The 17,750-nt window shown below is 37.9% G+C and overlaps 2 protein-coding genes and 1 non-coding gene across 3 annotated transcripts; 2 read left to right on the top strand and 1 right to left on the bottom strand.

Moving 5' to 3' along the window:
* The first annotated feature begins 319 nt into the window (after positions 1-319).
* TRNAV-CAC (transfer RNA valine (anticodon CAC)) lies at positions 320-392 on the top strand. Its single transcript has one exon. It is a non-coding gene; the product is annotated as a tRNA-Val (tRNA).
* Positions 393-1,560: 1,168 nt separating this feature from the next.
* Positions 1,561-8,023, top strand: LOC143017720 (mediator of RNA polymerase II transcription subunit 15-like). Its single transcript, XM_076172505.1, has 4 exons — positions 1,561-1,718; positions 4,305-4,352; positions 5,420-5,543; positions 6,076-8,023. The coding sequence occupies exons 3-4, from the start codon at positions 5,427-5,429 to the stop codon at positions 7,684-7,686; spliced, it is 1,728 nt and encodes a 575-aa protein (XP_076028620.1). The 5' UTR covers positions 1,561-1,718; positions 4,305-4,352; positions 5,420-5,426; the 3' UTR covers positions 7,687-8,023.
* A 2,755-nt stretch (positions 8,024-10,778) lies between these two features.
* Positions 10,779-15,005, bottom strand: mRpL17 (mitochondrial ribosomal protein L17). The gene is made up of 4 exons (XM_076172506.1): positions 14,763-15,005; positions 13,946-14,047; positions 12,892-13,000; positions 10,779-10,970 (listed from the first exon to the last, which is right to left on the bottom strand). The coding sequence occupies exons 1-4, from the start codon at positions 14,958-14,960 to the stop codon at positions 10,849-10,851; spliced, it is 531 nt and encodes a 176-aa protein (XP_076028621.1). The 5' UTR covers positions 14,961-15,005; the 3' UTR covers positions 10,779-10,848.
* Positions 15,006-17,750: the final 2,745 nt, after the last annotated feature.

Raw genomic sequence — 17,750 nt, forward strand, 5'->3', positions numbered from 1 at the left:
ACATCTCACGAACATATCCACGCCCCACGCCCAAACATCTACACGTACTTTTTCTTCGACTAAAATACGCTTCCTTTCTAACTTTCCCTTACACTACATCTCCTTCCAGTTCACCTCCCACTAAAAAAAAATCCGTTTTTCAACCTTTCTCTACTACTACGACTCATACCACTTTCTCAACTTTTGGTGATTTTAATCGCAGGCGTCGGCGCCGCTGTCCCGAGCCACCACCATTAATCGCCCATGCCAAAAGTATTTATTGGCAATAGCCCTCTCTTGTACAGTATTATCTTTTAATTTTCTCCCTGTTTTTCCAACAGTTTCTGTAGTGTAGTGGTTATCACGTGCGCTTCACACGCGCAAGGTCCCCGGTTCGATCCCGGGCAGAAACACATGTTATATCTATCATTACATACCAAACACAAATATATTTATTTACACGACTCGGTGGCGCGGTTGGTAGAGTCCCCGACTGTCACTACGGCGGTTCGAGTTCGAATCCTGCCCAGGTTTGAAATAATTTCAGTATCGCTGCGCTTCGAATTGTTACTCCAACTCTCGTGGGCGGGGAGTTGCGGGTGTATGTGCGTGTAAGGTCATAGCATAACCCATAGATCGGTCATACAAACTCTGAGCTCTCTTGCGGGAGGGAAATACCTGTCGGTCACGAGTCCAACACGTGATCCAAAGACTAAGGTGAATACACAAACAGATCCCGCGCGAGCGGGTGGTTTGTCTTACGTAGTCCGCAGTTCATAGTCCACTACCAACATAAAAAAAAAAAAAATGGAATCTCATAGTCGTCAAAAGTGTTTAGTTTCATTCTCAGTGAAGTGGGAGAATCTCAATAACATAAAGTTAATAAACGTAATTTATCACCAGAGTGATCCAATTCCGCTATTAACGTGGACTGCTTGCCCAGGATATTAGGTGCGTGTCTCATTTTTTTTATTGAACATACAATAAATAAGGTCAACGCCACAATAATCTATCGTTTCTGCACAAATTGTGCTACTTAATTCTTAATTAAAACAGATGGACATAGCCCCATTAAAATAATCTTTAAGCCAAAGACATTGAATTTAACATAAAATGTACAATGTAAACGCAAGTACAAATGACCTAGGTTAATCAATGACCTTAGAGGGTAGTAATAATAATAATAATAATAATAATAATAATAATAATAATAATAATAATAATAATAATAATAATAATAATAATAATAATAATAATAATAATAATAATAATAATAATAATAATAATAATAATAATAATAACAACAACAATAACAACAACAACAACAACAATAATAATAATAATAATAATAATAATAATAATAATAATAATAATAATAATAATAATAATAATAATAATAATAATAATAATAATAATTAATAATAAGTGAAATTAAGCACGACAAAAATACGGTGATATTGTCAGTGATAAAACATCGAAGGTTTCGTTTTTGTTTTTCACGATTGTTGTGAAAGCAATAGTTTCGGTATTTATAGATTCTCCCCAATAAGAGGATTCGGTAGTCTATAGGGAATTTCAGTACATCTATATTATCTGCGAATACTGTTTACCTCTGTAAACTTCTCCAGAATATACTGGAATTGAGAGTGAGGAGGTTGTGTAGCAGTCGGAGAGTATCCATTATTAAGGGTTACCAAAATTGTGTTGGTACTGAAGCTTACGAGACCTTCGCTCGCACTGTAAGTTGAAAATTCTTTTCTGAAGTAGTAGGAATGGCTGTTGAAATTGATCATTATTGCTAATATGCTCTCCCATATTCCTGTGTCAAACTTGAAACTTCAATAGGGACCCTCAAAAAGGCTGCTCTTGTGACTTGTCCAGGGGTTGATGGGTGGGGTTAAGAGTAGGATAGGTATCAGTGATTAGAATTTGGATCATCAGTAAGGTTATGCCTGTACTGATGGGTGATCCTAACCATAAAAATAGGAAGAGGGACTACTACTACCAACTACCACAGAGATGCTCTGGGTGGGTAGTACTTAAATGATAAATCATTAAATGTTGAGATCTGTGAGAATATGATCAGGCACTAGTATCGCACAAATGGAATTTTCACTTCTTTCTGTTTTGCATTTGAGAGATTTTTTTTTTCCTATAGAACAGTTACGGTTAGGAGCTATTGGACAATGTAAGTTTCACGTTAGATGTCCATGTTTGCATTCATTTTATACCTGTTTTGCAAAGTGCATTACTCGATTAATTAGTGCTCCACACCCAAAAACCCTGATTTCCCACAGGTCCCCCAGATCATTGGGGAGATGTAGGCATAAGTGCATAACTTCAATAATTAATTACTTGAAAAGTACGCATTTGCGATGGAAATTATGTACACCATCGTTCATATCACATTTCTCACCAGAAACACATAAGCCACATATCAAATTCTTTGGTTGGGTGACACTATAAATTGTCTGATATTTTTTTTCCTATAGAACGGTTACAGTCAGTAGCTATTGGACAATGTAAGTTTCATGGTAGATGTCCATGTTTGCATGAGTTTTTAATTTTACCATAACCCCCATGATCATAGGAGCAGCAGTCTGGTCCAATTTGCTTCCAAAGAATTGACCATTAAGTTACTGTCAAAGAAGTAGTATTGAAGATCTCCTACATTCATTTAGTTTAATGAATCATTAAGGGACTGCAGGTATTCAGTGTCCATTATTTGTATGTTAAATTTTTAGAAGTGTACACCTAGGCGATATAGTAATAGAATATTAAATAATTTTGTAAATTATAAACCACCAATGTTATATCCGTTATTCTTGGTGGAAATTAATAATAGAAAAGGTTGCTAAGAACTATAAACAACCAAAACTAGCTGTTTCAGATGCTTGAGATGCCATCTTTGTTTTGGTAGAGGCAGAGGCTGAATTTGGTAGAGGCAGAGGCTGAAGAAATTAAAGTGTGGTAAATTTATCTATTCCAGCCTACCTAATCTACCAACCTAACTTACTTAATCTAACCTGCATATATTAATGCAGTACCTGTAATTCTAGAGGACATTAGGGTTGTCATCATCTCAACCTTTCAATCTATCAAAATAAAGATGGCTTCTAAAGGAGTTGAAACTACTTCATTCATTTCTATATAGGTTTTAGCAATGTTTTCTGGTATTGATTTCTGCCAAGAAAAATATTTATTACATTGATGTATTATCACTTACAAAATTAATATTTAATTTTCTAATGCTATAATACGTAGGTGTGCACTTCTACAAATATACCATTTGTACTTTAAACAAAATATTTCTGTATCCACATTTAGCTCAATGGCTGGTTTTGTTAGTATCATAATTCAACTTTGGTTTCTGATTTGCCTATCTTTCCCATATATCATGTTGGCATGACTTTACTGTCTTTTATGTCAAGTTTAATCCAAGTCTCACTCCTAATGACAATGTCTGGGTCATATGTCTGTGTGTGTACATTCAAAGCCTTTAAACTTTCTAGAAAAATTCATGCTACACATTCAGACAGCCAAGTCAAAACATACATGAATTGAAAAGTCAGAGGCAGAAGAATAGTGAAGCTATATCCTAAAGGCTAAAATTTAGAAATTGGTAGCTGAAGAATAAATAGTTGTTTTTCAAAATAAACTTTCTTTCTTTGAGCACACATCTAAAAGAATCAATATGGTACATAAACATATTAGTATGATCTGATAGGCCTTTGTGCAACTATTGTAAGACCACACATGGAACATGCCAGTCAGATATGGTTTCCATAATACACAATAGAATCTATTAAACCCATTGAAAATGTTCAAACGCTGACAACAGTTATTGTTGATGACAACTGTGTCCCCAAACAAAATTAAAACTGCTCAGATGCAGGCAGCATAGCTATTGCTGATGACATCAGTGTTTGGGTGGGGCTTTTCTTGGGTGAGAAATATTCACTTTCAACATCTTCACTTTTATCTGGTCAGGTTGACACTCACTAGACTGGGCCAAATATCTCTGTATCACCTTAGTGTATCCTCCATGTTTTCATATAGAGCTCACACCTAGCAACTGCTTTCCTCTCCATACTACTGGTGGTGATATAAAAACAGTCCAGCATTAATACAACACTGCTGTCCTTAGACAGTTTCTTCCCAGAGAGGTCTGTGGTAGCACCCAAGGACTGTTGCCAGCTGTTGTGGGGCTGTGGGTTTCCAGTCATTGAGACCTATGACAATAATGATCATATTGGTAAACTATACCAATATGATTTTACAAATACAAGGCAAGGTAATGCTCAGTGCTCTTTTTTTCATTACAGGCTGTTGAATAGAACCTGAAATTGTGTCTCTCCAGGTGAAACATAAAGGTAAGTAGTTCTTGATCAATGTAAAGTTTAGTGAAACAACTTGTAACAAATGTTGCTTGATTTTTAGTAACCTAAAAAAGTAAATTGGGTATATTATCCAATGAAAAGCTAAATTATGTTATACATATTATCTCCCCTCACACTCTCATGGACACATTCATGAGTATGTGCACACACGTACACACACAAAATACAAGTAGGTAAATACAATTAAACTTATTAACTCTGGAGCAAAGAAGATAAAGAGGTGATTTGATAACCATGTATAGAACTATGAAAGTGATGGAAATCCTTGACAGGGATGATCTACATAAAGGGGACAGAAGAAATACAAGGGAACACAAGAAGAAACTTAGGAAGGACAGTTGCAGAAGAGATTTGAAAAAGAATAGCTTTCCACACAGAGTGATAGATACATAGAATAAATTGATAGAGAAAACAGTGAGTGCTAAAACTATACATGACTTTAAGAAAGAACTGGATGCGGAAAGATGCAAATACAGCTCACTACAAGCATGACTCTTCTCCCGCAAAATACAACTAGGTAAATACACACATATAAACCATATAAGGAAAGACTAAAGGTACTGGGTTTGCCAACCTTGAAAGATTGAGGAGAAAGAGGTGACATGATTACAGTGCTCAGGTCACTAAAAGGGACAGAGTGCATTGATAGAAGAGATCTGATTAAAGATGGGAAGGCTTTAAGAGGTCATGGAAGTAAATTAAGAAAGACCACATGTCGAAAGGATGTGAATAAATACAGTCTTCCATATGGATGTATAAATATGTGGAATAGCTCAGAAGGTGATATAGCCCGAGCTCAAACAATACACAAGTTCAAATCTAAATATGATAATTGGAAATCAAGGATATAGATTAAGTTGGAACTGTACATGAATTTGAGTCTAGGTATGTTAGAAAATTAGAGAATAGGAGACAGGACCCAGTGAGTGTATACTACAATTCAATAAATACAATTAGGTAAACACACACACGCACACACACACACACACCAGTGTTTGTAATGCAGGTGTATGTATTCTTATTATTTCATTTTATTTCAGATTTAAAATGACAGAGGACTGGAAAACTTTGGCATTCCGACAAAAAGTGGTCCATGAAATTGAGGAAAAGCTGAAACTGGCATCAGCAGGAATCCAGCAAAATGCTCAGGAATTGGAAAATCAGGTAATGTTCTGACATTTTTCTAATCCAAATATGACTGAAAGGCACATTATTAGTTATTAATTAGTTAGTTCCATACAGCTTTAGTCCTTTACCACTAGATGCAATGCAGGTAGCCTGTAAATAAAACTTTAAACTGCTAGAAGATTAACATAAGCAAAAAAGAATAAATGTTATACATTATAGAACTTGTTAAGAAAATTTCTGCATTTGCTGTCATGTTTGTGTGTAATTATTGGATTCTGGCTATGATAAAATAGTACATGTGAACATCTTTCACACATTGATATACTTTAGAGATTTTTTTGTAGCTAATTATGGGATCTGTGTTAACTGCCTTGTTTTGGTAGTCCAAAAATACTGAGCAAAAGTAAATGCTTTGATCACAAGGATTTGAATATCTTAAACATCTAGTCCAGGATCCACCAATAGATATATAATGTTATTTGGCACTGGCCACATCAAACTATAGATACATCTCACTGTTAGAACAATTGAAACTGTATTAAACTAATACTTGTTTTTTTGGTGACAGATTTTTCAGAAGGCCAAGAAACGGGAAGAATATGTACAACACATTTCTCAACTGCTGATGCGCCTGAAGGAAGTGGCTGCCCAGTCCCACAATGCCAATCATCCAGCACCACAAATCAATGCCATATTGGCAGGACAGAATGGACCAGCTAATAATCCTGGAGGCCCAAGTGGTCCAGGAGGAAGTGGACCAGGAAACAACAGTGGACCAATGATGACTGGCCAAGGGAACATGGGAGGAGGGATGGCTATTGGCCCACGGATGGTTGCTCAACCTGGAATGCAAACTGGAATGGGCAACCAAGGAAACGACCTGATGTCTGGCTACATTCGACAGCGCCTCAGCGAAAATCAGATCCGTAATCTGAACCAGAAGCAAGTCATGACCAACATGAACACCATTGCTGGACCAACCAACCAGATGGGACCAATGGGTCAGGGAACCAATCAAATGGCTAACCAGATGGGACCTATGGCCAACCAAATGGTACGGTCAGGAACGGGCATGCAACCCAATGTGCCGTCTCCAGGTTTTCCTAATCAGGGTGTTGCCCGCATGAACACACCATCCTCTACCAATGCTTCCCCCGCTCCTGCAATGGGGATGTGTCATGTTAATAACATGTCTGGCCCTGGGCAGGTTTCTCCTGTTTTTATTGCACCTTCTCCATCCTCCACTATGGTACATTCACCTGCTGGGTGTGGAATAGTCCGTAGTAGTGGAATGATAGGAGCGCCTTCACCAGGCGGAGGAATGATCAACACACCTGGACAGCCAGGAAATCAACAACCATCTCCTGCTGGTGCAGGAACGCAGGTTGATGATCGTGCTTACATTGAAAAAGTGAGACAACTAAGTAGATATGTAGAACCACTGCGTAGGATGATCCAACGTATTGGTAGTGAGGACACAGAAAAAATGGGCAAGATGAAAAAACTTCTTGATATATTGCTAAACCCACAGAGGCGGATGCCCATAGATACCCTATTGAAATGTGAACAAGTTTTAGAAAAATTGGAAATTCACAGAGAAATGAAAGTTGAAATTACTCCGGCACCACAAGTCCCAGGTAAGGAACAAAGTCCTGTAAGTGTGTTGACTGAGGCTGTCAGTGCAGCACTGAAAACTCCATGTGGGGGACATACCCTCCACCGCACCTTAACCCCGGCACTTAACTGTTTACTTGGGCCAAACCTCAACCCGAGTCCCCCAAAGAAGGTCTGTAAAGTCGAACCAATTCAACATTCGCCTGAGACTCCAAATATCAGTGACGTTGTTCAGGGAGAAGTTGCTCGACTAGATGCACGGTTCAAAGTGAGTGTAGACTGCCAGCAACCCCCAGGCAGTGATGACCTAACACTTATATGTCACCTAGATGATCCTAATCTACCAAGTGTTCCCCCTGTTAGCTTGACAGTTCCTTCAGCCTACCCAGACAGCCTACCAACATGTGACCTACCTGCGGTCGATTATAACACAACAGATTTTCTGAAGAGAGTGAAAGATATTATGACTGTATGTTTACAACATCAGCCCCATTCATGCACAATTACAATGATGCTGAGTACGTGGGAAATGAGTGTTAGACAAGCATGTTCTCCCAAGGCATAGGTGGTCTTTCATAAGTATTCTTCCTCGTGGCTTATTTTTTATAGTTGCAATACTTAGTAGATTTCAGGTTTAACTGAACATTTAGAAAACCTGGATGTCAGTACTAGAAATTTATCTGGCATGTGAATTTGTTATAAAACCATATACTGCATATGGTAATAAAAGGACTACATTTAGTTACAGTGTGAGAGCTAAAAGACATCTAGCATTGTAGGACTTGAAAAGCATACTGTATAGTTGGATATTCCTTTCTTATTCATAGCAAGTTATGAAAACAAAGACTTCATGTTTATTTTAATGCACATTTATAACCTTAATTGGAAAGATTTTTATATTACTTGTTGTGTTATTTAAATCCTTTTTGCTGGTTCCAACATGAACACCTACTTCATAACATCTAGGTTATGCTGTATAAAGAATGAGATATTTGTTCAAGTTTTACTGGCACATGCTTATTTCTCTGCACCTGATGTCCTCTTGTGACACTGCTTCTAACCCAGGGGAGTGGACAAGATGCAGGGATGACCTGTCATCCAGGAGGTGCCAAGATCAGAAGGTGGAGGGGAGTGGAGTGTGATAGGGATGGAATAGGTGGGAGTGGTGTTTATGCTTTTGTTTTTTTGCTACCTCCCTTATAAGGGCTTTGGTGTATGTATGATGTCCTCCAACTCATGTTATATGTGTCATAGATATTACAGCTGACTGACTTGTTAGCAAAACATTGGAAGGCACTTTGATACTGAGCATATCAACTACCAACAGCACCTCTGTCCCACCTTTATGGTGATTATCATCCTTCAGTATAAGGGCTGTCCCAATGCTGTAGAATCCCTTCTATATTAGGATAAAAAAATACCCGTGATGCATATTTCAAGTTGAAGAGATCCCTGATTTCAAGCCTTATTTTATCTGAGGCAATGTTTGAATAATAAGGATTAGTCGACATTAATTACCTATCTACTGCAGGGGCCTGCCACAGTCTTATCCTCTAGACATCACTTGAAAGATGAAAAGGGGAAAGATATACACTTGGTCTGATGCCTGTATCATAGGACCACCACCACTTGCAAGAACCTGTGTAGATCCCCATTTGTTTTTGTTTTGTATGTCAAGCCCCTGGATTGTTCTTGCTAACCTCTTTGATATGATGACGCCTACGCAGGTGTCATGAGGCATGAGTTGGTATACAAGGATTCTGGCATCAGCATCTTGATTACAGGTAAACGTCGACTTACGATGGCCGCGAGTTACGATTGTTCGACTTTACGATGACGACGACGACGATATGATATATTTAACCCCTTCCATACGGTGCCCCACACGTAGGCGTCATGAGGAGCAAGTGGATTCGCGACGCTGCCATATCGGCGTCATGATTATATTTATTGTAGTCGCCCCTGTGTTTTTACATTCTCTCAAATGTGCCCTGAATCCCATTCTCTGTGGTTTTCAAAATTCGCGGGTGAAATTGAGAACGATCGATATAAGCGGTGACTATATTTTATGATGCGAGTATTATTACGACACGTCGTACGGCTGGCATTGGCTGCTGCCCGCGAGATTTAAGTTCCGTACTGAAAATACATATTATAGTGTTTGAATGTGGTAAAAAGGATAAAAATAATTAAATAAACTACTGTACATGTTTAATAGGCTATATTCAGTATCTGTGGTGGTTAATATACAGGTAGGCTAGGTACAGTGACCACGGAACAGAGTGATACACAAATTGGGAATCGACTTACGATGAAATCGTCTTACGATGGATTTATCGAAACCTAATGCCATCGTAAGTCGACGTTTACCTGTATATTTATTTTGTAGTAGCGGAGTAATCCCCGAACTCTGTGAGCTGGTTTCCCCATATTTTCTGTATTTATCATTACTCAGAGTGAAAGAGAACAAGTAATACAGCAGTGGCTTTATATTTTATAATGCAAATAGTGTGATGCATCATCCATTATACATCCAATACTGCACTTGAGAATTTGACTCGTATTGAAGAGGTTAATAAATGATTGTGCAGACACTGGAACCTGACCCATGATATATCAGAACTGTGCTAGTTGCCTATTCTTATGATAGTAATTGCTATTTCAAGTTTCTTCTTCCATCAATGGGATGGAGTGAGGAGACTAAGGCTGTCCCATTATTTTTTTCCTATAACAAAAGATAAGGTCTAGGAAGAGGACTGTTGATTGGGTTATTCAATGTACACGAATGGGTATGGATAAGAGAAAAATGGAAGAGATTGGTAGTGTGAGAAGAAAGATTGGCATGTTGATGTCAAGTGAATTAAAAGGGGAAAGCAAATTGGATATCGAGTGTAGTAAGGTATGAGTGACAAAAGGCTGAGGGAAAGAATAGCACTATACCAAGTTCATGGAGGAAAGTGTCACTGAGGATAATGTAGACAAAGATGAAATTGAAATGGAAAATAAGGTCATTTGCAAGTACATATGGCCCTGGTAGTGAGGAGGGAATCATTTTGAATTGACATATGTTATGGAGAACTGTAAATACTGTGGTATTGGGAATCTTGATGGGGCTAGCATTCAGTCTGAAGACTGAATACCAGCCCCTTGGGGCTACATCTCAATGGAGGTGAGGGTATTGATGGGACATGAGGTGGTGGGTAGACATTACTTGTGTTCCTGTTACAGGACCACCACAAGAGGGTACTCATTATTGGTGAAGTGAAAGAATTGTAGTACTCGCCCAGGTGACCAACGCCCCTCCTGGGGATAGGTGCCACCTGCGTAGCACCAGTGGCCAGGGGTGTTTACTGCTGTTTGGCCCCCAACTCTTGGGGTTCGGGAATGGTCCTGCAACAAAGATGCTGCAGCACCAGGATCAACACATCATGGAAGACTGCATTATCCATAATCATGCATGCATACAACACAACATGCACTCTATAAAGGATTTGTAGGAAAACCCCGTTTTGGCCGTGGCATTCCTTGGGGAGATGGGACTGGTCGGACAGACAGTCTAGGGAACAACAACTCATTATTGGTCTCTTTTCTATGGTAAATATGATGATGACTATCAAGTAAGAAAGTGGAAGGTCACTTGCATTTTACCAAAACAAATTCTGTATTCTATAACTTTAATAAACAAAACTCAACTACAAACATTCTAGATATAAACAGTATGGGCACTTCATTCATTATGTTCTTCTTGTTTATTTGCATTGTATTCTCGTCGAGCCTCCTCCAAGAGTATGTTGTGCAACCAATTATGAGATGCTGTTTTCTGAGGTACAACAGGTGGCAATGGATTATCTGCAAATGTAAAGAAACAATATTTTGATTGTCATATTTTATATAAGTAGTAAGACTTATGTCAACATTTGGAAAGGAGTGAAAAAACAGGGTGTAGAAAAAAAAAACCCACTGTGAAATCACTACCAAGAGACTAAACTAACACTATTGTATATTCTATTCTATAGACCAAGTGTTTTCCCCCCTTTACCAGGGAGGTAACCAAGTCAAAAGGCATATACCCACTCCCATTCCACCACACTCCTCATCTTAGCTCCTTATAGATGATGAGTCATCCTTGTATCCTATCCACTTTCCTAGGTCAAAAGCAATGCAGCAGGGCACAGCACATTCACAGCATGACCACTCCACTTAATTGGCAACTCCCTCTCCATTCCCTCATATAGAAAAAAAGAAGACGGGCAGAAATCCCTTTAGACTGCATCAAAATATCATTCACACACAACCACTCCCTAACCCCCCCCTCCCTTACATCACAGTATCATCTATACACAACCATTCTTCACTCACCCCTATCTCCTCCCTTCTCCCTTCCTTGCTCAATAGACATTCCCCTCTTGCTCAATGCCCCTTTTACCCCATCCATCCAACTCATCCTCGGTCGTTCCCTCAAGTTCACTCCATCCATCTCTACCTTCCATACCTCTTTTACTAATCTTTCTTCACTCATTCTTTCCATGTGTCCAAACAATCCCAGAACTTTTTCATCACTGATACTAAATCAACCAAATATATTAAAGATCATCACCTTCCAATAAAACAATACCAACAAAGAATCAGCCTGGCAAGACACCAAATTCCCAAAATGCAACCACCATACAGAGAACACACATCACCCAAAGGTGCATTTTCACTGACTCCCTACATATAATACTACAAAATCTCTTCAGCGAGTGACATGGGCTCGTCTGGTTGTCACAGTGAACTCCCTGGGGGCAATGGTCTTCTACAAGAAAGGACCAGGGTAACAAATTAATTGAACTAAATGATGATGATGGTTTAATGTCACTACTCCCATCAGAAGGCTAGGACGGTGCCCCTTACAAAGGACTTTGTAGCATGGAATTTAATGAACTATGACCTTGGTTCAACTTCGCTTGTGGCAGGGTTCGAACCGCCATCCCTTCAACCTTCACCACAAGTAACGATGCCCTAACCCGCTCAGCCAGCGAGCTTCCTTTATGAATAAGTTTCATTAATCTCAAAAGGTCTGTTATCCATGACCATGAGTACCCTAATCCACAGTGGGTCTAAAATCACAAACTATTTCACACAATCGTCACCTAATGTTTATGTGCATTGGTGGGTTTTGATTGAGGTACATGGTTAATACTGGAATATCTATATAGTCACCGGGGCCCTCACATGGGAGGGGGCATATGCCTTGGGGCAACACATTTAGGGGGGGTGGCAATTCTAGTCTGGACATGCCACCCACAAAAAAAAAAAAAAAAAAAAAAAAAAAAAAAAAAATTACCATACACATATTTTGCGTTAGAATAAACAGAATATGAAATAATTTCCCCTTATCCTTTCTGCAATAGGGAAATTAAATACAATCTTTAAAATCCGTTTAATTATTTTGCAAGCTGATGGCTTAAATAGGCTGTATGGGATATTGGAGATGGGAAATGGTGGGGGGGGGGGCATCACTGAGAACTTTGCCCCAGGGCAGCACAAAATAAAGCATGTAAAGGCTCTGTTAGTCACTGCTTCTAGTTGGGAATTTCGTTAAATACCTCCCCTGCTACACAGCCTCTAACCCAATCAGCACAGCAGGGAACAGATGACCTTTAATTCACAAGGAGCTATGATGAGAGGGGTAGGTCTACGCTTTGACTCTTATCAGTGGGCAAAGACCTTTTGGTATATGTATGTATGTATGTATATATATATATATGTATACATTAAATCTCATTACCTTTCAACTCCAACACAGCTCTTTCATGTGCTCTGCCTGGATAGATGATTGGAGCTTTATGCAGCCTGGTATAGCTTTCTTTGCTATCAGTAAAGCGTGGCACAAGGACCTGTGCAAAGAAAAGGAATATAGAGTTGGCATGTTTACCTCACTTACATGGGGGAAGGAGCCCCTGGTTTATGGACAGATATGTTTACTCGCATACATGATTTATGCAGAACTGAATGTCATGTTGTAATTCCTAAACTCAATAAAATGCTCCTGTTTCATAATTAGAAAAAATAAATAGACAAATAAAATTATATAATATATACATATATGAATAAAATAAAAATACATGTCCCAAGAATAAATGTGTAGCTGTACTTTGGAACTTGAATTTAACTCGTTTAATTCATTCCTACTGACCCCTTGAGTTATAGAATGTTCAATTTCCATGGTAATGTTTTCCTTGAATTTAATCATTAATGTAATATATACATTACATTAGGACTATTTTTTTTTTTACATATTTATTGTAAGGAAACTTAATGTCTTGTGGAGTAATATCTTTTTATTAATCCATACTTGCAGAATGCAGTACTGTATGAATGACCATCTTTGTGTTTGCACTCTAAGAAAGGTTACAGTTCTGGGGCAATATTTCCTCAAAAAAGTATTCAGATTCTGAGTTGTTTGAAGTCTGGGTCATTCAAGTTCCGAGGTATTACTGTATTCATGGATTGAAGCAAAAAATGTGAAATTCAGCAACATTCTATCTTTTGTACTGTAACTGTCCCCCCATGTCAACAACTGCATAACATGGAAATACTGTCATTATTTCATAAACTTCTTGTATTATCTGTGCATTTTACATGCTAACAGTGTTCAGCTACCAGCATTTGGGAAATGAACTGAAAAAAATATATAACTAAAGGTTTATGGCTCCAATGTAAATAATATGCAGTAATCAGTTAAGAATAACAGTATGTATACTGAAAGGTACATTCATACATATTCATGTTTATGAATTCTGAATCTTAAACACTCATGGCATAAAGACATAGCTAATTACCTTAAAGAGTTTGTGTACAAGTTGCTTCTCCTCTAGCCAATAAGATGCCATCTCCATAGTTTCACGATGTCTGTCACCATATCTAATTGCATCACCAATCAACTGCAAGAAAATACAGGCATTCAATGCATCTTTACAAATTATTATTATCCAATTGTGTTGGTCTTGCATCAGGTTACCAGTTCAGTGACCTGAATATAGACATGCCAGTATGTTTATAATTATAACTGTTTTGGGAGTGGTCTCTTACATGGGTTATTATCTGGGAGAACTTGGTAAGGTATAGAATTTTAATTTAGTAATCTGTTGTGGAAAGTGTGTTTTGTTATATGAATGTGTAGTTTATATCATTTTGCAGGAAAAACATTACTCAGAAAGCTGCTGGAGTTGTCGTAGTATAGATGCAAAAATATATACAAATTGCTGTGCATGTGGGTGAGACAAAATGCTAGGTAACCGTACTAATGGGATGGTTATGGGAATTATTTTTTTTATCATCCTTTAACTTTAATTTCCGCAAGAAACACTACTAAGAAATTGTTGGAGTTGTAATATGGATGCAAAAATATATACAAATTGCTATTCATGCAGGCGAGACGAAATTTCACAAGCCAAATACCAAGAATTAAGCAGTTTTCCAATAATTATAATAATTGAATATCTTCTAAACCAACAATGGATTGTACATTTCCAAGTATTCTACATATATAAAACGTCTCGATTTGGACTGGATAGAAGAGACGGTATAGCTTGGGTTGAAAAGTACCTTGAGTGTGTAAAACATTATAATAATAATTTATATTCCTCCCTCACTTACCCTTTCTGCATATCCCCTGGCTTCGTCTGCTCGGTGGTAATTCAGTTCTATTCTCTCATTCTTAACCAAGGATGTTACCGTTTTCCTGAGCATTAACAGTCGACCCTCTGGTCCTTTAGGATTACCAAATTTCCGATATTTTGGTTGGACAACACATCGTAGAGCTGGGATTAATTTACGAATCTCCGCCTGGTTCATATTGAACTCCGCCTGATTGTAACAACAAAGAATCCGATTGCTGGAGAAATTTTACATTGTTATTACAATTATTTGTAGGCAACAATATTCCAACTTGAGTGCTTTCTAATTATATTTCTTAATAAAAGTATTTATAGATAATCAAAACAAAAACGATTTAATCTAATTTTATTTCATTATTAAGTAGAAGCCACAGTCAAATGATCAAACAGGAAATCGTCTGCATACGCCAAACATAATAATGATAATAATAATAATAATAAATCTATTTGGCAAAGAATCAATATACATGAAGTGCAGATAATGACAAGAACACATAGTTCGAAATAGTGATTGCAAATTGCCGAGGATAACACAAAAAAAGCATGTACGCTTTATATATGAGTATATCATTCTATATAGACAGTATTAAAAACATTGACAATTTAGGGTATAAATTACTTTCTTTTTTTGTCTCTGATTGATTATAGTTTCACACTTTAATTCTAGAACCGACAACAGTGAGACACGAAAAATGCATCGAATAATGAGTGCTGCAATGAAATGGATTAATGATAAATTAGAATTAAAAATTAAGACCGTTTAATGTTTGAGACCAGAGAAAATGCATTCAAATTGGCCAAAATAAGAAAATAAAATTTATCTATCTGTTTATCTGTCAGTTTATCTAACCATATACACCCACTCTCCACCTATCACATACTTATGTGTTTCCAAATAATAATAATAATAATAAAAATTAATAAGTAAATAAACAAATTCTTATGGATGAAGGGCCACGCCACGTCCACTGCCTGGTTTAGATGCAATGCAGCAAGACACAGCACCACAGTAGAGACCACAGCCGAAGCTGGTTCACCCCCACAGCTTCATTTACATGGCGACCTTTCCTCCTCGTCCCTTCACTCGTAAATAGGAAAAACCACGAGAAACCCCTACGGACCGCATCAATGTATCATCGATCTTCACTCACACTTTTCTCCTCCCCTCTCCCTTCCCTACTCAACAGACATTCTCCTTTTACCCAAGGGCCCCTTTACCCAATCCATCCATCCATCCATCCATCCATCCATCCATCCATCCCATTCTCTGTCTCCCCTTCAAGTTCATTCCATCCACCTCTACCTCCCACATTCCTTTTGGGAGTCTTTTTTTTTTTTTTTACTCATTCTTTCCATTTGTCCAAACCATCCCAGTTAAAAAAAAACTCGGGAATGATAACTGACAATAACTTATATGTGAAGAAATATATATAATAAGTGTCGTATAATAATGCAGCTATCATCTAAAAAACACTGCATTTCACACACACACACTCACACACACACACGCGCACGCACACACACACACACACTTTCAGCGAACGGACGGCTTGAAGAGCGCTCTGAAGAAAAGTGAAGATTGTGGATACCAACGCAAAGAGAAGTGCCTTTTTGTATTTGCAGGGGGGGGGGAAATTGCTCGTGAGGTAGTGGGAAAGTAAGGAAAGAGGAGAGGGGGAGGGATTGCTGGGGAAATGGAAGGAAATGAGGATGTGGTGGACTTGGCCCAGGCAGACGGGCGTAAGGTCAACATGAAAAGACCACCGGACCAGCTCAGTGATGACGAAATGGCAAATAAAAATGTAAAGATTAGAAGTATAGAGAGGAGCAATACAGAAGAAAGTGACGAGAATATGTTCCAGGGATTTAAAGAGGGTGGGGGGGACACAACCCCCCCCCCCCGACTGATAAGACTAGAGGAGAGAGTTGATAAGGTGATCGAGGACTTGGAGCGTAAGTTAGGTAACGTAGACTCCATTTTCCAAAGAATTGAAAGGTTGGAACAACTAGAGAAGGCTAACAGAAACTTAACTGAAGAAATAGAGGACCTAAAAAGACAGTTAGGAAATGTAAAGGAGGAGAATGAGAAATTGAAAAAGAATAGTAATGAAAACAAAGAGAAAATAGCTACAGAAGCTAAAAATTGGAGAATAACTCAAGAAGGGAATAAGGTTTCATTCACTGACATAGTCAAACAGCAATTGAAAGAACATAATGAAGACTCAGTTATTAAAGTGATGAGACAGAAGGAGAATATAGTAAGAGAATTAGCTGACAAAAAGAAATGTATAATTATATTAGGAATGGAAGAGAAACATAACCCAGATAGAACCGCAAGAATCAAGGAGGAAAATGAAAGAGTAAGCAGTTTATTAAAATTAGTCCAGGAAGATGAACCAGAAATTATAAAGGAAATTGAGGAAAAATTCAGACTCGGAAAATATAGTACAGATAAGACCAGACCAATTAAGATTAAATTCAGGTCACAAACAACAGCAGAGAAAATTCTATCCAAGACAGGGAAACTAGCAACAAATGATCAATATAAAAAGGTATGGATAAAAAGAGAAATGAATAAGGAGGAAAGAGAGGCAGAAAAGAAGAAAAGAATTGAAGCTAAGGCAAAAAACGAGGAAAGAACGGAGTCAGAGAAAGAGAGATTCTATTGGAGAGTAGTGAACATGAAAATAAAGCAGTTCGACATACTAAAGAAAAACATAAGGGAAACAGAGAATACAATGGAAGTGGCAGAAAACTAAGAGTGTCTTACACAAATATAGATGGATTGATAACAGGATTGAATGAACTGAATGATTATTTGAAAGAAAAAGAACCGGACATAATGGGAATTGTAGAAACAAAATTAAAAGGCCCACTACCACCCAACAGTGTAGGACATGATACATACAATTATTGGATTAGAAACAGAGAGAAAAAACAAGGGGGTGGAGTTATGTTCCTGACTAAG

Source organism: Oratosquilla oratoria, chromosome 33 (genome assembly GCF_046742065.1).
Source record: "Oratosquilla oratoria isolate Oo_2021 chromosome 33, ASM4674206v1, whole genome shotgun sequence".
NCBI classification, from domain to species: domain Eukaryota; kingdom Metazoa; phylum Arthropoda; class Malacostraca; order Stomatopoda; family Squillidae; genus Oratosquilla; species Oratosquilla oratoria.